The 27,170-nt window shown below is 48.0% G+C and overlaps 1 protein-coding gene across 2 annotated transcripts; it reads left to right on the top strand.

Moving 5' to 3' along the window:
- The first annotated feature begins 470 nt into the window (after positions 1-470).
- LOC116966289 (sialic acid-binding Ig-like lectin 12) lies at positions 471-27,170 on the top strand. Of its 2 annotated transcripts, none has more exons than XM_033012407.1 (5): positions 471-566; positions 4,214-4,492; positions 9,468-9,761; positions 10,636-10,917; positions 26,874-27,170. In XM_033012407.1, exons 1-5 carry the CDS (start codon positions 527-529, stop codon positions 27,161-27,163), a joined length of 1,185 nt encoding a protein of 394 aa, XP_032868298.1. In that variant the 5' UTR covers positions 471-526; the 3' UTR covers positions 27,164-27,170. The 2 variants fall into 2 exon arrangements, with proteins under 2 accessions (XP_032868298.1, XP_032868297.1); XM_033012406.1 differs by having other exon boundaries at positions 4,214-4,570.

The raw sequence follows: 27,170 nt of genomic DNA, 5'->3' as shown, positions 1-27,170 counted from the left end.
TTTTGGTTATTCGAATTTCACTGTACCTTAAATGGTACATGTGACAATAAACTAACCTTGAAAGCTTGAATTGGCCTCCACCGCCGTCTGCGGCAAAGAATTCCACAGATTCACCACCACCTTCCTAAAAGAACATCCTTTAATTCTGAGACTATGACCTCTCCAACTAGTGGAAATATCCTCTCCACATCCACACTCTCGAAGCCTTTCACTATTCGGTAAGTTTCATTGAGGTCCCCCCTCATTCTTCTAAACTCCAGCGAGAAAAGGCCCAGTGCCGTCAAACGCTCATCGTATGTAAACCCACTCATTGCTGTAAACCTCCTCTGATCCCATCCAGAGCCTGCACATGCTTCATCAGATGGGGCTCAAAATTGCTCACAATATTCCAAATGTGGCCTGACCACTGCCTTGTAGAACCTCAGCATTACATCCGTTTCGTTTTATGTATATTGGTCGCTGGAGTTTTACTGCAATTACTTTCTCTTCCAGATCGGGTAACTGACGGGATATCTGGGATTGGACAATGATCGGGAAAGCGTGCTTCCTCCTCTCCCTTCTCCAAGGTACCATCAGCAGCAACTCGGAAGTGTTTACTGGCAAGGAAGCTTTTACTGGTTGGCTGCCAGTGACTAGCGGAGTTCCGCAGGGGTCGGTGCTGGGGCTGCTACGATCGTTTCACTGAACACCTTCACTCAGTCTGCCTGGACCTACCTGATCTCCCGGTTGCCAAACACTTTAATTACCCTTCCCATTCCCACACTGACCTTTCTGTCCTAGTTCTCCTCCACTGTCAGAGTGGGGCTAAATGCAAATTGGAGGAACAGCATCTCATATTTTGCTTGAGCAGCTTACACCCCAGTGGTATGAATATTGATTTCTCTCACTTCAAGTAAATCCTGCATTCCCTCTCTCTCCATCCCTCCCCCACACAGGTCGCACCAGATTCTCGTTCTCACCCAACAAACAGCTAACAATGGCTTGTTTTTTGTCATCATTTTTGCATATCTTTCATTCATTGTTCTGTGTCTCTCTACATCATCGTCTATATCTCTCGTTTCCCTTTCCCGTGACTTTCAGTCTGAAGAAGGGTCTTGAATCGAAACATCACCCAATCCTTCTCTCCAGAGAAGCTGCCTGTCCTGCTGAGTTTCTCCCTATTTTTGTGTCAATCTTCAGTTCAAACCAGCAACTGCAGTTCCTTCCTGCACACCACTATTCTTCACGTTATATATTAATGATTGGGACGAGGGGATTGAAGGCTTTGTGGTCAGGTTTGTGGATGATACGGAAATAGTTGGAGGGGCAGGTTGTGTAGAGAAAGCAGGGACTCTGCAGAAGGACTTGGACAGGTTCGGAGAGTGGGCAGGGATGTGGCAGATGGAATATAGTGCAACAAATGAGGGAGCGACGGACTGTTTTTTTTAATCAAAAATAATTTATTTAATTACGATCACACTGCTAGAATACTGACTAATAACATGTAATCTTCAAAATTTCAATTATCAAGGGGCAATAGACAGGGGTGTGCATTATCACCCCTGCTATTTTCCCTTGTGATAGAGCCTTTAGCAGAAAGTCTAAGAAGCCATCCGAATATTCGGGGATATAATATCAAAGATTCAAATAATAACATTTCACTATACGCAGACGACGTATTAATATACATTACAAATTCGCAAATTAGTATACCAAATATACTAAATTCAATAATGGAATTTGGCTCCTTTTCAGGATATAGAATAAATTGGAACAAAAGTGAAATTATGACGCTAAAACCGCAAGAGTCGACACACCTGTTAAAATTTCCCTTTAAAATTGCAACCTGTCTTCTCTCCATATCCCCTGATCCCTTTAGCCACAAGGGCCACATCTAACTTCCTCTTAAATATAGCCAATGAACTGGCCTCAACTACCTTCTGTGGCAGAGAATTCCAGAGATTCACCACTCTCTGTGTAAAAAATGTTTTTCTCATCTCAGTCCTTAAAGATTTATCCTTTATCTTTAAACTGTGACCCTCTTGTCCTGGACTTCCGCAACATCGGGAACAATCTTCCTGCAACTAGCCTGTCCAACCCCTTAAGAATTTTGTAAGTTCTATAAGATCCCCCCTCAATCTTCTAAATTCTAGCGAGTACAAGCCGAGTCTATCCAGTCTTTCTTCATATGACAGTCCTGACATCCCAGGAATCAGTCTGGTGAACCTTCTCTGTACTCCCTCTATGTCAAGAATGTCTTTCCTCAGATTAGGAGACCAAAACTGTACGCAATACTCCAAGTGTGGTCTCAGCAGGGCCCTGTACAACTGCAGTAGAATCTCCCTGCTCCTATACTCAAATCCTTTTGCTATGAATGCTAACATACCATTCGCTTTCTTCACTGCCTGCTGCACCTGCATTCCTACTTTCAATGACTGATGTACCATGACACCCAGGTCTCGTTGCATCTCCCCTTTTCCTAATCGGTCACCGCAAAGATGCAAGCAACTGTTCAGGCAAAGCCCTCTTCCGCCTGGCACCGTGACTCGCGGATGGCCAGCTTGGCCAGGCCTAGGAGCAACCCAGCCAGGTCATCTTCGGCCCTGCCAACTCCCTAGATCCCATCACCAGTCCTTCGGTCGCGGACTGCAGAGTCACTATGGACCCTAGGTGGAGTGGCGGTGCTCCTTGCCCTCCGGACCCTGGCTACAAGGGACACTCTACTGGTCCCTGGGAGTGACGCACTGTGGGAGGGGAGGTGAGGAGAGAGTGACGCACTGTGGGATGGGGGTTGAGGAGAGAGTGACACACACTGTGGGAGGGGCGGTGAGGAGGGAGTGATGCACTGTGGGAGGCGGGGTGAGGAGGGAGTGACACACACTGTGGGAGGGAGTGGTGCACTGTGGGAGGGAGGATGAGGAGGGAGTGAGACACTGGGAGGGAGTGATGCACTGTGGGAGGGAGTGATGCACTGTGGGAGGGACTGATGCACTGTGGGAGGGATTGATGTACTGTGGGAGGGCGTGACACACACTGTGGGAGGGGTGATGAGGTGGGAGTGACGCACTGTGGGAGGGACGGTGAGGTGGGAGTGACGCACTGTGGTAGGGAGTGACACACACTGTGGGGGTCAGTGAGGAGGGAGTGACGCACTGTGGGGGGGTGAGGGAGTGACACACACTGTGGGAGGGGGGTGAGGAGGGAGTGACGCACTGTGGGGGGGGTGAGGGAGTGACACACACTGTGGGAGGGGGGTGAGGAGGAAGTGACGCACTGTGGGAGGGGGGTTGAGGGCGGAGTGACGCACTGTGGGAGGGGCGGTGAGGAGGGAGTGACACACACTGTGGGAGGGAGTGACACACTGTGGGAGGGGCGGTGAGGAGGGAGTGACACACACTGTGGGAGGGGGGGTGAGGGGGGAGTGAGGCACTGTGGGAGGGGCGGTGAGGAGGGAGTGACACACACTGTGGGAGGGGGGTTGAGGGCGGAGTGACGCACTGTGGGAGGGCGGTTGAGGTGGGAGCGATGCACTGTGGGAGGGGCGGTGAGGAGGGAGTGACACACTATAGGAGGGAGTGATGCACTGTGGTAGGGAGTGACACACACTGTGGGAGGGGCAGTGAGGAGGGAGTGACGCACTGTGGGGGGGGGGGTAAGGGCGGAGTGACACACTGTGGGATGGGAGGTGAGGAAGGAGTAACGCACTCTGGGAGGGAATGATGCACTGTGGGAGGGGCGGTGAGGAGGGAGTGACACACTGTGGGAGGGAGTGACACCCTGTGGGAGGGGAGGTGAGGAGGGAGTGACACACACTGTGGGAGGGGCGGTGAGGAGGGAGTGACACACTATGGGGGGGGTGGTGAGGAGTGAGTGACGCACTGTGGGAGGGGAGGTGAGGAGGGAGTGACACACTGTGGGAGGGGTGGTGAGGTGGGGGAGTGACACACTGTGGGAGGGGGGGTGAGGTGGGAGTGACGCACTGTGGGAGGGGGGGGGATGAGTAGGGAGTGACGCACACTGTGGGAGGGGGGGTGAGGAGGGAGTGACACACACTGTGGGAGGGATTGACACACTGTGGGAGGGGGGTGAGGAGTGAGGCTCTACCACTACACCACCATGCCGCTCCTCTCCGCTCTGTACACACCAGGCCCACAGCGCAGGATAAAAGTGTGGAGAGTGAGTCCAGTGAACTGACAGGGTGTTCACTGCTAAAGATTGTTCCTTCTGTCCTCAGCCGTGGTGTCGGGACAGTGGAGTGCGGACAATCCCGGAGCTGTGACAGCGCAGAATGGTTTGTGTGCACGGATTCCGTGTCACTACAAATACCCGTCGTATCTGAAGAATAAACCACGGACTGGAATCTGGTTTAACAGTGAGACACAGTCTGTAGCCTTCCACTCCAGGAATCACAGTGTAATATCAAGAAAGTTTCAGCATCGGACCCGGCTGTCAGGAGTCCTGAGACACAACGACTGTTCCCTGGTTATAGACAACGTCATGCAGCAAGATACAGGTCCTTATTTTTTCAGAGTTAATTTTAGAGATGGAAATCGTTACAACTACCACCCTGTAACACAGCTCCGTGTTACTGGTAAGTGTTCTGTATAATTCATTCATTCACTCAACAGTTTCTTCCCAGCTGTTATCGGGCAACTGAATCATCCTACCACAACCAGAGAGCAGTGCTGAACTACCATCAACCTCACCGGTGACCCTCGGACTATCCTTGATCGGACTTTGGACTGTACACGTTCCCCATTCACCAAGAGTGGAACTCGCTATCACACACACGCGTGCGAGGCTTCGGAGGCTCAATCGAGCGCTAAATACAGCTCAACTGCCTGTCTCACCGGGTTAACTGCAGTCCTGTCTGGACTGACGGGACACCAGCGCTGCTTCTCCACGCTGGCCATATTTCCCACAAGTCCAGGAAGGGCTATAGGCTCACCTGGCGGGACAGGCAGAGGTGAGCTGGTTTAGCGCTGTTTCTCTGTGCTGGCTGTGGGCCTGGGGGCACCGCGCCCGTCTGACGACCTCTCTGGCCACTTGGGGGGGGGGGGGGGGGTACACGCGAGGGGACAGGACAGCGCCGGAGACCCGGCCGGGATCAATCCTGCCTGCTGCACCTGCATGCCTACTTTCAATGACTGGTGTACCATGACACCCAGGTCTCGCTGCATCTCCCCTTTTCCTAGTCGGCCACCATTTAGATAATAGTGGCGAAAACAGGAAAGCAGACTATTATCTAAATGGTGGCCGACTAGGAAAAGGGGAGATGCAACGAGACCTGGGTGTCATGGTACACCAGTCATTGAAAGTAGGCATGCAGGTGCAGCAAAATAGTGGCAAAAACAGGAAAGCAGACTATTATCTAAATGGTGGCCGACTAGGAAAAGGGGAGATGCAACGAGACCTGGGTGTCATGGTACACCAGTCATTGAAAGTAGGCATGCAGGTGCAGCAGGCAGTGAAGAAAGCGAATGGTATGTTAGCTTTCATAGCAAAATGATTTGAGTATAGGAGCAGGGAGATTCTACTGCAGTTGTACAGGGTCTTGGTGAGACCACACCTGGAGTATTGCGTACAGTTTTGGTCTCCAAATCTGAGGAAGGACATTATTGCCCTAGAGGGAGTGCAGAGAAGGTTCACCAGACTGATTCCTGGGATGTCAGGACTGTCTTATGAAGAAAGACTGGATAGACTTGGTTTATACTCTCTAGAATTTAGGAGATTGAGAGGGGATCTTATAGAAACTTATAAAATTCTTAAGGGGTTGGACAGGCTAGATGCAGGAAGATTGTTCCTGATGTTGGGGAAGTCCAGGACAAGGGGTCACAGCTAAAGGATAAGGGGGAAATCCTTTAAAACCGAGATGAGAAGAACTTTTTTCACACAGAGAGTGGTGAATCTCTGGAACTCTCTGCCACAGAGGGTAGTCGAGGCTAGTTCATTGGCTATATTTAAGAGGGAGTTAGATGTGGCCCTTGTGGCTAAGGGGATCAGAGGGTATGGAGAGAAGGCAGGTACGGGATACTGAGTTGGATGATCAGCCATGATCATATTGAATGGCGGTGCAGGCTCGAAGGGCCGAATGGCCTCTACTCCTGCACCTAATTTCTATGCCCAGACCGCAGAGGTCCCCAAGATATGGGGTAAACCGACCAAAGTGGTCAGACCTGGTGCCGGGAGGGTTCCCTTCCGGTAAGGTGAAAAACGGTGGAGGTTGACCAGGATGGAGCCCTATTGAGAGGAGGCTCAAGCTAGATACACTCTAACAGCAGGAGTTGTGTCAGTGCGGGACTACGGGAGAGTCCGCGCCCGCAGCAGGGCTGCTTAAAGGGGATGCTGAGTCTATGGCAGTGCCGGCCTATTGCTCTAGGCCGCGCCAGCAGTGCCTTGTAATAGGGCTGCTTAATGTTTGGCAGCAGCACCTGTAGAAGGGCTGCATAATGTCTCCCTCATGGAGGAGGTGAGTTTACCGGGGCATTTTCTGACCCTGAAGGGTGGGCCTGTTGGAGAGGCCGCGCTAGCAGCGCCTTGTAGTAGGGCTGCTTAATGTGTCCCTTATGGAGGAGGAGGACATGCCGGGTCAGTGTAAATCTGATGCCGAGGCTGAGAGTATAGCGTGGAGCATACCACAAGGGATGAAGGGCATGTGACAGAGGTATGATTCCTGGCAGCAAGGTTGCCATCCCAACACAATGCAGTGAACACCACTATCAGGGGACGTTAGAGCCACCCGCCGAATCTTCTATTCAGGTAAGACCTATTCCACAGGCAAAACCTGAAGGACAAAGCATAAACTGTTGGACCAATTAGGCCAACGACGAGGAAGGCTTCATAGTTTCGAGGACAACGCATCCCTCGGCTTCATCGGCAGTAAGCGGTTCACTGAAGCTGGTGGCAGCATGAAAGCTGACCAGAGTTACAACTAAGTGACCACGAACAAGTTGGTAAGATTTACAATTGGTTGGGCAATACACAAATGATTGAGACATTGTCATCTACTCAGAGGCATTTTAACCAGGTAAAACTGGACATTACTAGTATTCCAAGAAGGTTGGAATTTGGCCAGAAGTGTGTTGAGCCAGGTTCAGTATTTTAGCCAGGTTTGCCTTCAAGACAGGCTCGGAGATATGGGGAATTGTCTTTCAAGGCAAGGTCAGATTATGGCAAGAGTTGTCTTGGGACATGTGAGAATTATCGGTAACCGGGCCAGAGTTGCCGTTCAGGGCAGACACGAAATGATGGCAGGCGTGGCCTGTTCATTATGAAAGAAGGGTGATCAAACTGATTTCATAGGGTTTTTCCATGTACAATGATCATCAGAGATGTTTGAAGGAATTGCTATGATGAGGCAATTTAACAGTATGATGACAATAAATCATTCAAAGGACTACTCGGAGTTCAAAAACACCTGTGATGTATTGTCTGGATGATATTTTGACGCTCTATTTGGCTAAAATCCACTGTTTCAGTCTCAAGCTACTTGAGAAATTGTTCTCCTCTATCCAGTTAAATTAAGTTGTTATCAAATGGATAGTTGGCCTGTGACTCCGCCCTGGGCAACAGATTGGAATCAATAGAAACCTGGAACAGCCTTGTTGTTATAAAGCAGCTTTCTATTCGTTAGACTAATTGGCAATGTAATAGATGTGATGCAGCTGTGCAAGTGGGGGAACTGACAGCATGCTTAATGGCAAACTATAAAGGGCCATGAAGGTCATTGATAACACACCTTTGCTATTACCAACTGAAGCTACTGAAGTCACTATGCTGGACAAACAGTATTCAGCATTGCTCCAGTAGTTGATCAATAAATATGTAATTATATTGCAAAATGATGCTAATGGCCTAAGTTGGGAAATTGCGAATGTCATCTCTAGTTGGAGGTGGAGGAGATTTGCATGAGTTATTAACTCTTCAGTTATTGGTATCAACTATCTATAGACCCTACGTGCATTTTATGGGTTAAAGAGTGATTGAGCGAATATGCATAGCTGCATGCTCAACTTCATGTTGATAGACTATGATGATGGCATATGATAAGCACGGGGGTGCAATCAAGTAATAATCCTGTAAACGGTACATAATCTCATTTGCCACTGGAGTATCATTAAGTACAGGTCAATGACAACACAGAATGGGTGTTGGACCACAGTATTTATTAAATTCTGATTCAATGCAACACCGAATATAGATATATTGTTTTCATGCTAATTCACAGGTTGCAAAAATATGTGGCATAACAGTGGCGAAAGATACATTCTAGCTACAAGCATGAGGAATGGTATTTTATGTCTTCCTCCATTTTGCTTTATGAGTCGGATCTTGAAATAGAGTCATCAAGAGCCCGCTTTAGGTTCCAGCTGTGGGATTGTCCTATGTAGTTTGATTCCCAATTTGTCGGGAATAATATTAATGCAACATTATATGGTTATTTTAAACGTAACTTGCTGGTTCAGCCTGTGGCTCGGGTAATCAGCCGTTGCATGATAAAATCAATTTATGTTCTACAGATTCAACAGTTGTTTAAATCTATGTCATGATTGTATGCATTATGAATGTTTTCCCTCATTTGTCAATGGGGCAGTTGTGGTTGTGTAGACTTGTTTCTCACGGCATGAAATCACAGAGCTTTGAAATCTTCACGTAGTCACTCACGTGACTCCGAAGTAAAATAGCAAGATTAAACGAGAACTTACCAGTTTGAAGTTTGATCTTTATTTTATGAGGAGTTACGATGAGGGACTACGTGCCCTCCGTTCCCAGCCCTCATAAAGGTCATCTGGTAGTTCTAGTCTTCTTTCATCTTACTATTATACTTCAGTCACTATTATCTATTATTTCACACCGCTGCTTTGAAGATTGACGCACGTGCGGCTGTACAGGGTTCTTCACATAGTCCCTCATCGTAACTCCTCATAAAATAAAGATCAAAGTTCAAACTGGTAAGTTCTCGTTTAATCTTACTATTAATAATCAAAGTTTTGTCCGAGCCAGGTTTAATAGCCTGATGGCTGTGGAGAAGTAGCTATTCCTGAACCTGGTCGTTGCAGTCTTCAGGCTCCTGTACCTTCTACCTGAAGGTAGCAGGGTGATGAGTGTGGGGCCAGGATGGTGTGGGCCTTTGATGATACTGCCAGCCTTTTTGAGGCAACGACTGCGATAAATCCCCTCGATGGAAGGAAGGTCAGAGCCGATGATGGACTGGGCAGTGTTTACCACTTTTTGTAGTCTTTTCCTCTCCAGGGCGCTCAAGTTGCCGAACCAAGCCACGATGCAACTGGTCAGCATGCTCTCTACTGTGCACCTGTAGAAGTTAGAGAGAGAACTCCTTGACAAACTGACCCTCCTTAGTCTTCTATGTGTGTTTTCACACTTCTGTACCTTGTAAAAACATCCTTCCTCGTGTGGGACTGGGTTACCATGTGAACTGATGTATCCTGTTATATTTAACTAACAGTATCTGTTTCTGGGTGTGTTAGATTTCACAGATAAACCCACGATATTCCCTGCTGAAATGGAAGCAGGTCAGCCTGTGAACATGACCTGCATCTTCAACACCACATGTGATGGAACAGCCCCCACCTTAACCTGGGTCACCCCCGCTGATGAACCACCGTCAGCCTCACGCAGCGTAACTCAGTGGAGAGACACTCTGACGTATACTTCTGTTCTGTCCCTGACCCCAGCGCTCAAACATCACGGGCAAAACCTCACCTGCAGAGTCACATACCCAACTGTCTCATCCGAGCAGATCCTCACAATGGCTGTTGAATGTAAGTACGGAGATCGTTTATTGTGCAGGAACAGCAATAATCCATTAGCACTGTTGGTACATAAGGTCATAGGCGATATGAGCAGAATTAGGCCATCAAGTCCACTCCGCCATTCAATCATGGCTGATCTATTTCTCCCTTCTAACCCCTTTCTCCTGCCTTCTCCCCATAACCTCTGACATCCGTACTAATCAAATCAACACCAAAATGCTGGAGTAACTCAGCGGGACAGGCAGCATCTCTGGAGAGAAGGAATGGGTGATGTTTCGGCTCGAGACCCTTCTTCAGAGTGAAAGTCACGGGAAAAAGAAACGAGAGATATAGACGATGATGTAGAGAGATGTAGGACCTACCTGATCTCACGGTTGCTAAACACTTTAATTCTCCTTCCCATTCCCACACTGACCTTTATGTCCTGGGCCTCCTCCACTGTCAGAGTGAGGCTAAACGCAAATTGGAGGATCAGCATCTCATATTTCGCTTGGGCAGCGTACACCCCAGAGGTATGAATATTGATTTTTCTAACTTCAGGTAGCCCCGGCATTCCCTCTCTCTATTTCCTCCCCTGCCCAAGTCGCACCAGCTTCTCGTTCTCACCCAACAAACAGCTAACAATGGCCTGTTTCCTTTATCATGGTTACTTTGTTGCATATCATTCAATCATTGTTCTTTATCTCTCTACACCATTGTCTATCTCTCATTTCCCTAAACATAGACTAATGTGTGAACGCATGTTCGGTAGTCGGCGCGGACTGGGTGGGCTGAAGGGCCTATTTCCGCACTGTATCTCTAAAGCCTGAAGACTATAGTCTTTTACAATCCAAGGATCATGGAAGTGCCACAAAACTGATTGCTGAATTTTATCTGTTTGTAGACGCCCCCCAGAATCTATCAATCACTTCCCCCGATGACGTGAACAGTTCCTGGGTCAGTGTAAAGGAAGGAACCTCTGCAGTGATCCTCTGCTCCGTCCAGAGTTTCCCAGCATCTAACCTGACGTGGAGACATCTCGGTGTCACGCTGAACGCAACACGTTCCAACAACGAGCTGTGGATGGAGTTCCCTCAGCTTACACGGCAGGACGCTGGGGTCTATCAGTGTGTGGCGGAGAATGAACACGGGACAGCAGAGAGGGATGTGACCCTCACTGTAGAATGTGAGTAGACACACTGGCATGTCTCTAAAGGCAGATGGATTATGGGCCCATGAAAAATGCTGGAATTCACCGCGCACACACTCACACTCACTCACTCACACACACACACAACACTCACTCACACCTGCACAGTCTCCCTCTCTCACACACACACATACACATTCTCTCTGCCCCACACATGAACACCATCACTCACACACGCTCTCTAAAACATATACACCCTCTCACTCTCTCTCACACACTCGCCCTCTCTGTCACACTCACTCAAACACACACACATTCTCTCACAAACAATCGCACGCACACACACACACATACACACGCACTCACTCAAACACACACTCACTCAAACACACCCATTCTCTCACAATCGCACACACACACACACGCTCTCTCTCTATCACACTCACTCAAACACACACACATTCTCTCACAAACACACACCCATTCTCTCACAAACAATCGCGCACACACACACGCACACGCTCTCTCTCTATGACACGCACTCACTCAAACACACACACATTCTCTCACAATCGCACGCACACGCGCACACACACACACACACACACGCGCTCTCTCTCTATCACACGCAGTCACTCACACACACACACATTCTCTCACACGCGCACACACACACACGCTCTCTATCACAGTCACTCATTCATACACTCACACACACACACATCCTCAAGATCTCAGAGAAAACCCATGCAGGTCACGGGGAGAACGTGCAAACGCCGTACAGACAGGCACAGGTGGTCAAGATCGAACACGGGTCTCTGGTGCTGTGAGGCAGCAGCTCTACCCACCGTGCCGCCCACATCTACAATCTTTTGTGTTCCCTACCTGTATGTAGCCTGTCTGACCTCTGCCTGACAAATTGTTGGTTTATATTGGTGTCTCTACCCAGAAACACTCAATGCCTCCCTCTATGTATCGTCACTCCTCGCGTTCCTTAAAACACAAAGTGCTGGAGCAACTCAGTGGGTCAGGCAACATCTTTGGAGTCATTGAGTCTTACAACGGTTTGCCCAACTTGCCCACACTAGCCAACAACCCCCAACTACACCAGTCCCACCTCCCCTACTTCGGCCCATATCCATCCAAACAAGTCCTATCCATGTTACCTGTCCAACTGTTTTTTAAATGTTGCAATGGTCCCAGCCCCAACTACCTCTTCCGGCAGCTCGTTCCATACACCCACCACCCTCTGCATGAAAAAAAGTTACCCCTCAGGATCCATTAAATCTTCTCCCCTCATCTTAAATCTAAGTATAGAATCCTAGCGTCCTTAACCTCTTCCTATAGACTGAAGAAGGGTCTCGACATGAATAATGGATGGCATTTATATAGCGCCTTTCTAATACTCAAGGCGCTTTACATCGCATTATTCATTCACTCCTCAGTCACACTCGGTGGTGGTAAGCTACTTCTGTAGCCACAGCTGCCCTGGGGCAGACTGACGGAAGCGTGGCTGCCAATCTGCGCCTACGGCCCCTCCGACCACCACCAATCACTCACACAAATTCACACACAGGCAAAGGTGGGTGAAGTGTCTTGCCCAAGGACACAACGACAGTATGCACTCCAAGCGGGATTCGAACCGGCTACCTTCCGGTTGCCAGCCGAACACTTAGCCCATTGTGCCATCTGTCGTCTCGACATGAAACGTCACCCATTCCTTATCTCCAGAGATGCTGCCTGTCCCGCTGAGTTACTCCAGCTTTTTGTGTCTACGTGATTACAATAGTTCCATCCACTGTGTACACACACAAGATAAGGGAATAATGTTTAGTGCAAGAAATTCAATCATGGCTTTCTGCCTCCTAATCCTAATTGCCTGTATAACTCGTTATCACCTACCCCAGAGCCAACAATGGACCATTGTGGGCTCGACGTTTTACATAATCATCGTTGCTTTTACATATCTTTCATTCATTTATGCCATCTATATCTCGCTTCCCTCTCCCCGACTCTCAGTCAGAAGAAGAGTCTCAACCCAAAACACCACCTATTACTTTTCTTCAGAGACGCTGACTGACCCGCTGAGTTATTCCAGCACATTGTACCCATCAACGTTCTCCAGAGATGCTACTTGACCCGCTGAGTTACTACAGCACTTTGTACCTGCCCACGTTCTCCACAGAGATGCTGCCTGACCCGCTGAGTTACTCCAGCACTTTTTACCTGTCCACGTTCTCCACAGAGATGCTGCCTGACCTGCTGAGTTACTCCAGCACTTTGTACCTGTCCACGTTCTCCAGAGATGCTGCCTGACCTGCTGAGTTACTCCAGCACTTTGTACCTGTCCACGTTCTCCACGGAGATGCTGCCTGACCCGCTGAGTTACTCCAGCACTTTGTGTCTATCATGGATGTTTATATAGTATCTTGTTTCAATGAGAAGGAGATATAGGATCACCTTTTGACTTCAAACAGGCGGTTCATGTTTACAAGATCACAAGATATTGGAATAGAATTAGGCCATTCGGCCTATCGAGTCCACTCCGTAATTCAATCATGGCTTTCTGCCTCCTAATCCCATTTTCCTGCCTTCTCCCCATAACCCTTGACACTTGTTCTAATCACAAACTTGTTTATCTCTGCCTTAAAAATATCCACTGACTTGGCCTCCACAGCCACCCATAGGCCTCTGTGGCAATGTTCCACAGAACTACCTTCTGACTAAAGACGTTCTTCCTCACCTCCTTTCTAAAAGAGCGCCCTTTAATAGTAAGATTAAACGAGCTTACCAGTTCGAAGTTTGATCGTTATTTTATGAGGAGTACGTTGAGGGAATACGTGAAGAACCCCGCCAGGACGCATGCGTGTCATTCTTCAAAGCAGCGGTGTGAAATCACAGATAACTGTAATGACTGAACATAGAAAGATTAGAGAAGAAAATACCAGTTGAGTATATGATCAAGGGTGGGAGCGGAGGGCACGTATTCCCTCAACGTACTCCTCATAAAATAACGATCAAACTTCGAACTGGTAAGTTCTTGTTTAATCTTACTATTTTACTTCAGAGTCACGTGAGTGACTACGTGAAGATTTCAAAGCTCTGTGATTTCATGCCGTGGAAACGAGTCCATGCATCACATCTGCCTTAATTGACTGTGGGAGGAATTGTGTTAACATGTTTAGACATGAATCCAACATTGAAATCCATGATAAATTGTTAACAACAAATTATAGCCCCTATTTATGGGGTGAAATTATATTACAGAACTTAAAATTGGCTCTGCAAAGTTCCAGTTTAACTACTGGTTTGTGGTAGAACAGTTGGAACATTTTCCCCAATCCATCCTGCTGTCTCGAGGATTTGGTTCATTGGTACATCCAACTCCATAGCTGCCGATATAGTTGCAGCCCTGGTGGAATAAGATTTGAATATGTTAGTATCCACCCCAGCTGTTGTTAAAACCTGTTTCAGCCATCTGGAAATAGTTTGAACCGATACTTTTTTTTGTGGGTTTCTTTGTGGCTGATTAGTAGTGCTATCTCATAGCCTCAGATGTTTTTGGTGTTCTCCATATAGAACAATAATTGTTTTATTATCCAGAGACGATATCTGTAGGGTAATCCCTAAATTCTATTTTGAGGCCTGATGATCCTGATCTGTTCTGTTTGACTAATTCGTAATATGAAACGTTATATTCCTGTTGAAGAAGTCATATAGTCCAGCCTTAACTTATGTACGACTGTACCCTTAGTGCCGTGACCAAAGCCATCAGCATGACTATTTTGTGCGTCAGTCTTATGCAGGGACAGAGCTGTTGCTGGAAACCAATTCCTTAGCAACGTTAGGGCAATACTCGTATCCCATTTAGAGAGTACCTGGTTCTTGGGGGATTGATATTAAAAATTCCCCTCATAAGTTTGGTTACCAGGGGTGAGTCCCAACAGAATGACGCTCTGATCCTCGCCATAGATATGTTGAAAGGGCGCTTCTGGCGCAGTTAATGGCACTGTAACTGAGCCCCTCATCATAATGGAGGCCTGCCAGGAATTCGAGAACAGACGTTATATTCATCAAACTGTAAGTGATGTTGTTTCTGTGACAATATATCTCCCATTTCCTGATGTATACCAGATATAGTTTTTGGTGGACTGTCTGTGGCCCGCTGAGATAATGTTCAATGTTCGGTCCGCCAGTCCCAGTTGCAGTAGAGGTTTCTTTAGACTCTACAAATTGATAGGTCTGTTGTATTTGACATGGATGGGTTCCCCTGTTACGGGATGAACCAATAATCTGGTTGTTTCAGGATGGTGATACATGGTTAAAACCCATGTTGAGTATCACAGGGAACCATGGTTAAGTAGGCCAATCGGCACTACCAATTAACAGACGCTGAGTCTTGTTATATTTTTCGTAATACCCGACTGATGATGCAGAAAAGGAGAGAATGCATAGATATCCAAGATGGCGGCGCTGGCTTAACAGCTGCGGCCCACCTGCAGTCCGTCTGTTTTTTTTCTTTCGTTTTGTTCATTGTCATGTTTTAGTTAATTTTGTTTTATTAAGTTGTGTATGTGTGTGGGTGGGGTGGGAGAAACATGTTTTGGTCTCTTCCTTCGGGGGATGCGACTTTTTCTTCGGTCGTATTCCCCGTCTCCGTCTGCGCCGAGGCCTAATGGCGGAGCTGGCGACATCGGAGTTGTAGCAGCAACAGCGGCGGCAGCGGAGACCGGACTCGGCACCGAAGCTGTAGCAGCGGCAGCAGCGGCAGCGGAGACCTGACTCGGCCCCGAAACTGTGGCGGCGGCAGCAGCGGCAGCGGAGACCTGACTCGGCACAGAAGCTGTGGCGGCGGCAGCAGCGGCAGCGGAGACCCGGCTCGGCCCTGGAGCGGTAGCGGCGGCAGCAGCGGCAGCGGAGACCTGACTCGGCCCTGGAGCGGTGGCGGCGGCAGCAGCGGCAGCGGAGACCCGGCTCGGCCCTGGAGCGGTGGCGGCGGCAGCAGCGGCAGCGGAGACCCGGCTCGGCACAGAAGCTGTGGCGGCAGCAGCGGCAGCGGAGACCCGGCTCGGCCCTGGAGCTGTAGCAGCAACAGCAGCGGCAGCGGAGACCTGACTCGGCCCTGGAGCTGTAGCAGCAACAGCAGCGGCAGCGGAGACCCGGCTCGGCACAGAAGCTGCGGTGGCGGCAGCAGCAGCAGCAGCAGCGGCGGAGACCCGACTCGGCCCTGGAGTTGCGGCGGAGGCAGCAACCACCCGCGGAGTTTGAACCGTCGCCTCGGCGCAGAGGGAGAACAAAGGGGGAAGAGACAGAGACTTTAAGATTTTGCCTTCCACCACAGTGAGGAGGTGTTTGGTGAACTCACTGTGGTGGATGTTAAATTTGTGTTGATTGTGTGTTTTTGCCATTTTAAAAAATTATATGTATGACTGCAGGGAAACAAAATTTCGTTCAGACCGAAAGGTCTGAATGACAATAAAACGAATCTAATCTAATCTAATCTAATCTAAACAATTGCCCCCTCAATGCAGTGAAAAGCATCTGTCCCTGCTGTCCCAGGGTCTGGTTCCCAAGAAACACAGTTTGGTGATTAAGTCTTATTTTATTGAATTTGCGTGACCTGATGTTTGTCACTGAATTTTTGGGTTACCTGGTAGGTAAGTAGCTGATATTCCAATATTTCTCTGGATACACCCTTACCAAATTGTATTAGTCAGTTTGTCACTCTGTAGTCCGACATGCTGGTGATTTATCCCAGAGCAGTATGACTTTAGGCCATAGAACGCACCCCACATTTCCAGGTAGTTTATGCCCAGTGTCTGTGATAATGATGCCTCCTGTGCCTTTCATCTACCTCCACAGATGGAGATGGAAATTGGTAGTACCCCAACCAAGCGCACTGGCATCAGTTTGTAGCACCACTAAGGGTTTGCTGATAACGATAGGGTTGGAACAATGCCGAATGTTATCCCTCCACCATTTTAATTCCATAAGCTTTGATTGGTGGCTTATTGGTCTGTCGAAATGACCAGTATTAACTTTGAGTGTTTGTATTTTTGCCCTTTGTAGATTTTTGGTAATACAAAGGTCCAAATTGTGTGGCTGGAAAGGCAGACACTATATGCCAATTATACTTGCTACCAATCTGATAGACGGTTCACTGATGTCAGTGGGGTTGTTGCAGGCCTCAGTTAAGACTGTAGCCTTGTCCTTTGGTAAAGTCACCGACATGTGAGCTGTCAATAGTGAACCCCAAATAATCCATTATGTTGGTTGGCGTTAGTTTAGATTTAACTGGATGGATGATAACCCCAGTTTTCACCCAATTGTATGGTGGCTGTTACAGCTAGTTAGGCCAACTCCAAAGTTATGCCCACAATTAGTATGATCATATAATTATGTATTTGGTAGAGCTCTATACTGCCAGAGCTGCCCCATCCAGTTGAATTTTTTAAAATAACGTTTATGATCAGTCCGTATAGGCACTGAATAGTAAGCATCTTTTAGGTCGATGCTAGCCATGGAGTAGCCTTTGGAAATCAGTCCTTTAGCAGTTACCAGTTCCCATTTTGTACTGAATATATAGTACAATGTATTCAATTTTGTCAATTCGATGATGATGCGACTGTCTATTTTGTTTTTGGTAAAGATATAAGACACAGATTCCAGCCAATCGTGTTGGGTTTACCCATTACCTCTTTTGCACAATTCAATGGTATATCCCTGGATACTGCTTAGGATATAAGTGTCTGTAGTTAATATACACCATGTATCCAAAAGAGTGTAATCTCCCACTAATATGTGTATTATCCACTCTTCCTATGTAAGGGACCAGACCCACCTACCTCCATTGTTACCAGTGGAAGTTTGCTTCTTCTGTGTGGTTCACGTGGAGGTTGAGGCGCCGGTGTCTGGGTTTGTTTTTGGGTTGGGGGTTTGCGCATCTTCCAGAAAGGCTGGTCTGGGCTATGGTCTAAAAGACCGCTGTCCTGTATGCCCGGCCTTTGAGCTTTCACCAGCTTCTCTTGTTCTGCTGGTGGGTGCATAAGGGTGCTGTCTTTGGCAGTAGGAGATCCTTAATGTTCTCGCCTTTATGAGCCCCAGGGCTTTCCTAAGTCCTGCTCCGACATGTTTCCAGATGCTATTTCCACGACTGGAACATTCAGGGATGCGCAGTTTCCTGGTCCCAAGTATTTTTGCAGTGGTGTCCATCGTGGTCTGGCTGTATGTATTTGGACATCATGACCAGTAGATTTTGCCTTCCTGCACCCTCTGCACACTTGTAGTTTTGTTCGTCAAAACCCCTCTTCAGGGTCAGCCCAGAATTGACCCCCCAGTACTCCCCTCTGACGAGGGGGATGCACTGTGCAGCCCTACAACAGGTGCTGCTGTGGGTTTTACATAGTGCCCACAGTGACTAGACTCCATCTCCCGGAGCCTGTCATGTTGGAGCTCGGCTCCATAAGCCGCTCCAACCGGCTCCAGCGCTCACGGTCGCCGGCCGCCCAAAGTCGGACTCATCAGTCCTTGACTCTTTTGGTTTTCTGCTTGCCTTCCCGCCCAGACGCAGTGTTTAATCTGGCCGGTGCGGGAGCGAAGTCGGGCACAGCTGTTCCCTTACGGGTGATTCCTGTGCTGCCTGCCGTTATTTTCACAGCTCTCCATGTTTCCCCACCTGTGAAACAGTATGGGGAGAATAAAGACCGCAGTTTTACATACCTGCAGGTCCTGGTTTAAACTGTCGCTACGGGGGAACGTCGTTCCACCCCGCCTCCTGCCGTTTCGGCCCCATTCTGAATAGTCTCCCGTGGTGTTCTGGCCGGCGCGTGACCAAAAGTCGGCACAGCTGATCCCACTAACGGGGCTTGTGCCTTCAGCTGCTGCTGGCTCCCGCAACGTCGCGGTCCTCCCCAGCCAGCTTCACTCGCAGCACTTGTGGACACTATTATGTCCAGCTTCCCCCCCCTGTGTAAAAACAGCGCGGGGACAAACATTACCGCAGAGTAAATCACTTACCTGCAGGTCGCGGTTTCAAATTTACCGCTGCGGGGAAACGCTCCACCCCGCCTGTCGTTTCGCAAGCGTGAAAGTGATATGGCACGCATGCATCCTGGCGGGGTTCTTCACGTAGTCACTCACGTGACTCCGAAGTAAAATTAATGATTAATGCTTAATGATTTGGAAGAGGGAATTAGGAACAGCACTAGCAAGTTTGCGGATGACACAAAGCTGGGTGGCAGTGTGAACTGTAAAGAAGATGTTAGGAGGTTGTAGTGTGGGAAGGAGGGTCTGTGTTATGAGGGACCGTGGGGTGGAGGGACTGGGTTGTGAGGGACTGAGTTGTGAGCGGAGGAGAGTCTGAGTGGGAGGGAGGAGGATCTTGGTTAGGAAGTTCTGAAGGGAAGTGTCTGAATGCAGAGGGGACAGAAGAGCAGGATGGTACCTCAGGGTAGGAATGAGACTTTGAAGGGGGGAGAGAAAAGAACTGTAGGATATATATTAATGATTTGGAAGAGGGAATTAGGAGCAACACTAGCAAGTTTGCGGATGACACTAAGCTGGGTGGCAGTGTGAACTGTGAAGAGGATGTTAGGAGGTTGCAAGGTGACCTGGACAGGTTGAGTGAGTGGGCAGATGTGTGGCAGATGCAGTATAATATAGATAAATGTGAGGTTATCCACTTTGGCGGCAAAAACAAGGGGGCAGATTATTATCTCAATGGGGTTAGGTTAGGTAAGGGGGAGGTGCAGCGAGACCTGGGTGTCCTTGTACACCGGTCACTGAAAGTTGGCGTACAGGTACAGCAGGCAGTGAAGAAAGCTAATGGAATGTTGGCCTTCATAACAAGAGGATTTCAGTATAGGAGTAAAGAGGTTCTTCTGCAGTTGTATAGGGCTCTGGTGAGACCACATCTGGAGTATTGTGTACAGTTTTGGTCTCCTAATTTGAGGAAGGACATCCTTGTGATTGAGGCTGTGCAGCGTAGGTTCACGAGATTGATCCCTGGGATGGTGGGACTGTCATATGAGGAAAGATTGAAAAGACTAGGCTTGTATTCACTGGAGTTTAGAAGGATGAGGGGATATCTTATAGAAACATATAAAATTATAAAAGGACTGGACAAGCTAGATGCAGGAAAAATGTTCCCAATGTTGGATGAGTCCAGAACCAGGGGCCAGTCTTAGAATAAAGGGGAGGTCATTTAAGACTGAGGTGAGAAAAAACTTTTTCAACCAGAGAGTTGTGAATTTATGGAATTCCCTGCCACAGAGGGCAGTGGGGACCAAGTCACTGGATGGATTTAAGAGAGAGTTAGATAGAGCTCCAGGGGCTAATGGAGTCAAGGGATATGGGGAGAAGGCATGCACGGGTTATTGATTGGGGACGATGAGCTATGATCACAATGAATGGTGGTGCTGGCTCGAAGGGCCAAATGGACTCCTCCTGTACCTATTTTCTATGTTTCTGTTTCTATGTCCCCACCTCAACCTTCTGATCTCCAGCGAGTACAGGCCCAGTTTTGTCAAGCGCTCATCATAGGTTAACCCACTCATTCCTGGGATGGTTCTTGTAAACCTCCACTGGACCCTCTCCAGAGCCAGCACATCCTTCCTCACATACGGGGCCCAAATTTGCTCACAATATTCCAAATGCGGCCTGACCAGCGCCGTATAGAGCCTCAGCATTACATCCCTGTTTATGTATTCCAGTCCTCTTGATATAAATACCAGCATTAAATTTGCTTTCCTTCCTACTGATTCGACTTGCAAATTAACTTTTTGCGAGTTCTGCACCGGCACCCCCAAGTCCCTTTACACCTTCGATTTCTGGATACACCATTTAGAAAATACTCTTATTACCAAAATGCATGACTTCACACTTTGCAAATCTGAATTTCATCTGCTACTTCTCTGCCCACTCTCCCAACCTGTCCAAGTCCTTCTACAGAGCCCTTGCTTCCTCTACGCTATCTACCTTAGCATCATCTGCAAACTTGGCCAAAATGCCTTCAATCGGCTTATCCAAATAATGAATATACTACGTGAAGAGTAGCGGCCCCAGCACCGATGCTTACGGAACTCCACTGGTCACTGGCAGCCAATATGAAAAAGCTCCTTTTATTGCAACTCTTTGCCTTCTTCCATCCAGCCAATCCGCTATCCATGCTAGTATCTTTTATACCTTTAATACCATGGGTTCTCATCTTTATCCCTTTAATGCCATGGGTTCTCATCTTCCCCAGCAGCCTGACGTACGGCACCTTATTGAAAAATTTCTGAAAATCTAGGTAAAGAAACATAGAAAATAGGTGCAGGAGTAGGCCATTCGGCCCTTCCAACCAGCACTGCCATTCAAAATTATCATGGCTGATCATCCAAAATCAGTACCCCATTCCTGCTTTCTCCCCATATCCCTTGATTCCGTTGGCCCTTAGAGCTAAATCTAACTCTCTCTTGAAAACATCCAGTGAATTGGCCTCCACTGCCTTCTGTGGGATTTCCACAAATTCACAACTCTCTGTGTGAAAAGGACTTTCCTCAACTCAGTCCTAAATGGACTACCCCTTATTCTTAAAATATGGCCCCTGGTTCTGGACTGCCCCAACATCGGGGACATTTTTACTGCATCTAGCCTGTCCAATCCCGTAAGAATTTTATATCTATATAATTAAAAGTCTCATCTTGATTTGATTATATTGATTTTAGAAAAAAAAGGCTACCATATATCGCTATGATTTTTGGCCATCTTACTCACAGTCCTCTGCTGAGCAGGCCCCGAGGATTATTCCCATCGATGAAAAATAAAAATATTATGAGTGTTTAAAAAACCTTGAGATCCCCTCGCCTGTCAATCACCATGATTCCGGTGGGGGTGGGGGGCAGGTCTATAAAACCCCGAATGCCTGGACGTGACTCAGTCACTCTGCAAGATCGCGAGGGAGAAGCCACGATTCACATTCTAAGCTGTGAATCAACTGAACTGTGAGTCTGCAATGTACTTGCAATAAATGATTTGTTAGCCCTTAATGACAATGCCATGAGTTGTTTGGCCTGCTGCCCTGCCTGTGTTTGAAACTGCAATGCTTTATTAGGTCCGACTGTGTTTGGAAGGAATAAATGCTTTATTAGGTCTGACAGTGTTTAGGTCAAAGGTCTTGCTCATTTCGTAACTTCCACTTAGTGGACAGGTCGTGCTGATTGCGTAATTTCTGGTGAGTGCAGAGGTCGTGCAGATTGCGTAATTTCCGGTAAGTGCAGAGGTCACGCTGACTGCGGAAGTGCCGCTGACTGCGGAAGCCCCAAAGTGGAGAGGCCGCGCTCAGCCGTTAGTATTCATGAACATTTACTGCCATATACAGGTATATGGTGTGTGAGTCAGTGAGTGTGTGTGTGTATGTGTTTGTGAGTGTATGTGTGTGTGTGTGTATGTGTTTGTGAGTGTGTGTGTTTGTGAGTATGTGTGTGCGTTTGCGAGTGTATGTGTTTGTGAGTGTGTGTGTGTGTGTGTGTTTGCGAGTGTGTGTGTGTGTGTGTGTGAGTGTATGAGTGTGTGTGTGTGTGAGAGTGTGTGTATATGTGAGTGGGAGTGTGTGTGTGTGTGAGTGTGTGTGTGGTCTCAGTGACTGAGCTGGCAGCCCAAGAATCCATTCGGCCCACAATGTCCATTCTAACCCTCTGGAAACCAGTCCCTTCGGCCCACACCATGCTAGCGCTCCAGACCCCCCCTCCCACTGGCCAGTAATATTGGAATTGGTGGAGAGGTGGAATATTGTGTTGGGGGACCAGCCCTCCCGTGTGAAGCTGGGACCCAACGGTTACCACTTAGTCTGGTGTTTCTATAAGATATCTTCTCATCCTTCTAAATTCCACTGAATACAAGCACAGTCGCTCCATTCTTTCATCATATGACAGTCCCTCCATCCCGGGAATTAACCTGGTGAACCTACACTGAACTACCTCAATAGCAAGAATGTCCTTCCTCAAATTAGGAGACCAAAACTGCACACAATACTCCAGGTGCAGTCTCACCAGGGCCCTGTACAACTGTTATAGGACCACCTTGCTCCTTTCTCAAATCCTCTCGCTATGAAGAACGTGCCATTTGCTTTCTTCACTGCTTTCTGTCATCCGGTCACCCCTCTGTCTGATGTCCTGGTATTAACTTCCTCAAAGAACTCCAGCAGATTTGTCAGGCAAGATCTTCCCTTCACAAAACCATGCTGACTTCAGGAAATTTTCTCCTGAACATCTAAGTACTGCGTAACCTCTTCCTTTACAATTGACTCTAAAATCTTACCAACCACCGAAGTCAGGCTAACCGGCCTATAGTTTCCGCTCTTCTGTTTCGCTCCCTTCTTGTTCAGCGAGATGATATTCGCAAATTTCCAATCTTCACGAACCCACTCCTAACCCTAGTGATTCTTGAAATATTACAACTAATGCCTCCACAATCTCCGAGGCCACATCCTTCAGAACCCTGTGGTGCAGGCCATCCAGTCCAGGTGACTTATCCACTCTCAGTTTTCCTAGCACCTTCTCCTCATAGCCCTATCCCACGGTAAAAGTTCATTCCAAGAGTTCTCCGGAGTTTGCCCTGATTCGAACTCAGAGATTTACGGAAATGGCCACACGTCGGTACTCGGGGCTATCATGGACATTTTTCAACATGTTGAAAAATCTTCACGAGTCTTCCCGTGCGTACTTGCCGTCAGCGAGTCTTCCCGAGTACCTGTCATTAGCGTTACGAGCCGCTAAGAGACGTCCCCGAGCTCCGACGTACCCGCTACGTTCATTCTCCGTGCTTACCACGAGTTTGATTTTTTTCAAACTCGGCAGAGCTCTTGGAATGAACTCGTACTGTGGGACAGGGCTAGTAATCACCACTCCACTAACTTCCACCCCCTGTCTCTCTAGGATTGCAGGCACACTGCTGGTGTCCTCCACGGTGAGGACTGATGCAAAAAAGTTATTCAATCCTTCTTCCATTTCTTGATTTATCCTGCGTCATTTCCCAACATCCACTCTTGTCTCCTTTTTTACTCTTTATATATCTGTAGAAACTCTTGCTATCCACTTTTACATTATTGGCCAGCTTACATTCGTACTGAAGTTAGACTCAAAAAAGCCGGAGTAACTCAGTGGGACAGGCAGCAACTCTGGAGAGAAGGAATGGGTGATATTTCGGATCGAGGCCCTTCTTCAGACTAGTTAGGGATAAGGTAAATGAGAGATAAAGACGATGATGTAGAGAGATAAAAAACAATGAATGTAAGGTCGGAGAGCAGGAGGCATCACAGAGGGGGAGCAGTGTGAGAGGATGTGGCAGAACTGCAATGTTGTGAAATATTGCAGCAGGACCTTGATCGATTGGTCAGATGAGCTGAGGAATGGTTGGTGGAGTTTAATACAGAGAAGTGTGAGATGTTGAATTTTGGGACGTCTAACAAGAGCAGGCCCAACACAGTTAATGGTAAGCCTCTGGGGAGTGTTGTAGGGCAGAGGGATCTGGGAGTACAGGTGCAAGGTTCCTTGAAGGTCTAGTCGCAGGTGGTCAAAAAGGTTTAGGCACACTGGCCTTCATCAGTCAGAGTATTGAGTATAGAAGTTGGGTGGTCATGTTGCAGTTGTATAAGACTTTGGTGAGACCGCATTTAGAATATTGTGTTCAATTCTGGGCATCATGTTTGTGGAAAGATATTGTCAAGCTTGAAAGGGTTCAGAGAAGATTTACGAGGATGTTGCCAGGACTAGAGAGTGTGAGCTACAAGGAGAGGTTGAGTAGGCTGGGTCTCTATTTCTTGGAGCGCAGGTGGATGAGGGGAGATCTTATAGAGGTGAAAAGATCAACTGGCTGGAGTTTTTACGGACATTTTCAACCTCTCACTTCTGAGGTCTGAGGTCCCTACCTGCTTTAAAAGGGCATCAATTATACCGGTGCCCAAGAAGAGTAAGGTGACGTGCCTATATGACTATCGACCAGTGGCACTAACGCCGGTGGTGATGAAGTGCTTTGAGAGGTTGATCATGGAGCAAATCAACTCCTACCTCGACAAAAACCTGGACCCACTGCAGTTCGCTGACCGCCACAACAGATCAACGGTGGATGCGATCTCGCTGGCCCTCCACTCCACTCTGGACCACTTGGACAACAAAAACTCATATGTCAGGCTGTTATTCATCGATTACAACTCGGCATTTAATGCAATCATCCCCTCCAAGCTGGTTACCAAACTCGCAGAACTGGGTCTCTGCGCATCCCTCTGCAATTGGATCCTCGACTTCCTCATCCACAGACCACAATCTGTTCGTATTGGTGGAAATGTGTCAGACTTGATAACAATCAGCACGGGAGCACCTTAAGGCTGCGTGCTCAGCCCCCTGCTGTACTCACTCTATACCCATGACTGCTGGGCCGGTCATAGTGCGAACTCCATCATCAAGTTCACTGACGACACCACTGTTGTGGGACGTATCACTGATGGGGATGAGTCAGAGTATAGAAGAGAGATCGACCGACTGACCATATGGTGCCAGCACAATAACCTGGCCCTCAACACCAGCAAAACCAAGGAACTGATTTGTGAACTTTGGAAGGAAGAGGATGGGGGCCCACAGTCCCGTTTATATCAATGGTTGAAAGGGTCAACAGCTTCAAATTCCTGGGCGTGCACATCTCTGAAGATCTCTCCTGGTCCGAGAACACTGATGCTATTATTAAGAAAGCACATCAGCGCCTGTTCTTCCTGAGATGATTACGGAGAGTCGGCATGTCAAGTCGGTATGTCTCTCTAACTTCTACAGGTGCACAGTAGAGAGCATGCTGACCGGTTGCATCGTGGCTTGGTTCGGAACCTTGAGCGCCCTGGAGCGGAAAAGACTACAAAAAGTGGTAAACACTGCCCAGTCCATCATCGGCTCTGACCTCCCGTCCATCAAGGGGATCTATCACAGTCGCTGCCTCAAAAAGGCTGGCAGCATCATCAAGGACCCACACCATCCTGGCCACACACTCATCACCCCCACTACCTTCAGGTAGAAGGTACAGGAGCCTGAAGACTGCAACAACCAGGTTCAGGAATAGCTACTTCCCCACAGCCATCAGGCTATTAAACTCGGCTCGGACAAACTCTGAACATTAATAGCCCATAACCTGTTTATTTGCACTTTATCAGTTTATTTATTCATGTGTGTATATATTTTTATAATGGTATATGGACGCACTGATCTGTTCTGTATTCATGCCTACTATGTTCTGTGTGCTGAAGCAAAGCAAGAATTTCATGGTCCTATCAGGGACACATGACAATAAACTCTCTTGAACTTTTGAACTCTTGAAAATCATGAGGGGAATAGATTGAGTAGATGCACAGAGTTTCTTGCCGAGAGTAGGGGAATCGAGGACCAGAGGACATAGGTTCAAGGTGAAGGGAAAACATTTAATAGGAACCTGAGGGGTGACTTTTTCACACAAAGGGAAGTTGGTGTATGGAATGAGCTGCCAGAGGAGGTAGTTGAGTCAGGGAATTATCCCAAAGTTTAAGAAACAGACAGGTATATGGATACGACAAGTTTGGTGGGATATGGGCCAATGTGGGCAGGTGGGACTAGTGTATCTGGGACATGTTGGCCGGTGTGGGCAAGTTAGGCTGAAGGGCCTGTTTCCACACTATCACCCTATGACTCTAACTCTCGTCAGAAAGAAGATAATTTCTTCAAAGTAGACATATCTTGAGGAGATTTCGCAGTGCAGCAGACACAATGTGTAGGAAGGAACTGCAGGTGCTGGTTTAAACTGAAGATAGTCACAAAAAAGCTGGAGTAACTCAGCGGGACAGGCAGCATCTCTGGAGAGTAGGAATAGGGTGAAGTTTTGGGTCGAGACCCTTCTGCAGACTAGTCGCATCCGTACTGCATCTTTTTCTCCGTATTGTCCTGTTTGACACGTGGAATTCTGCCGTGTGAACTCACGTTTAAACCTTTGTTTATCTTTAGATGCTCCACAGAATCTCTCAATCACTTTCCCCGACAACGTGAACAGTTCCCGGGTCATTGTAAAGGCAGGAAACTCTGCAGCGATCCTCTGCTCCGTCCAGAGTTTCCCAACATCTAACCTGACGTGGGGACATCTCGGTGTCACGCTGAACACAACACGTTCCAGCAACGAGCTGTGGATGGAGTTCCCTCAGCTGACACGGCAGGATGCTGGGGTCTATCAGTGTGTGGCGGAGAATGAACACGGGACAGCAGAGAGGGATGTGACCGTCACTGTAGAATGTGAGTAGACACACA

The sequence above is a fragment of the Amblyraja radiata genome, chromosome 36 (assembly GCF_010909765.2).
Source record: "Amblyraja radiata isolate CabotCenter1 chromosome 36, sAmbRad1.1.pri, whole genome shotgun sequence".
Taxonomy (NCBI): domain Eukaryota; kingdom Metazoa; phylum Chordata; class Chondrichthyes; order Rajiformes; family Rajidae; genus Amblyraja; species Amblyraja radiata.
This window is presented reverse-complemented; position numbering and strand designations above follow the sequence as displayed.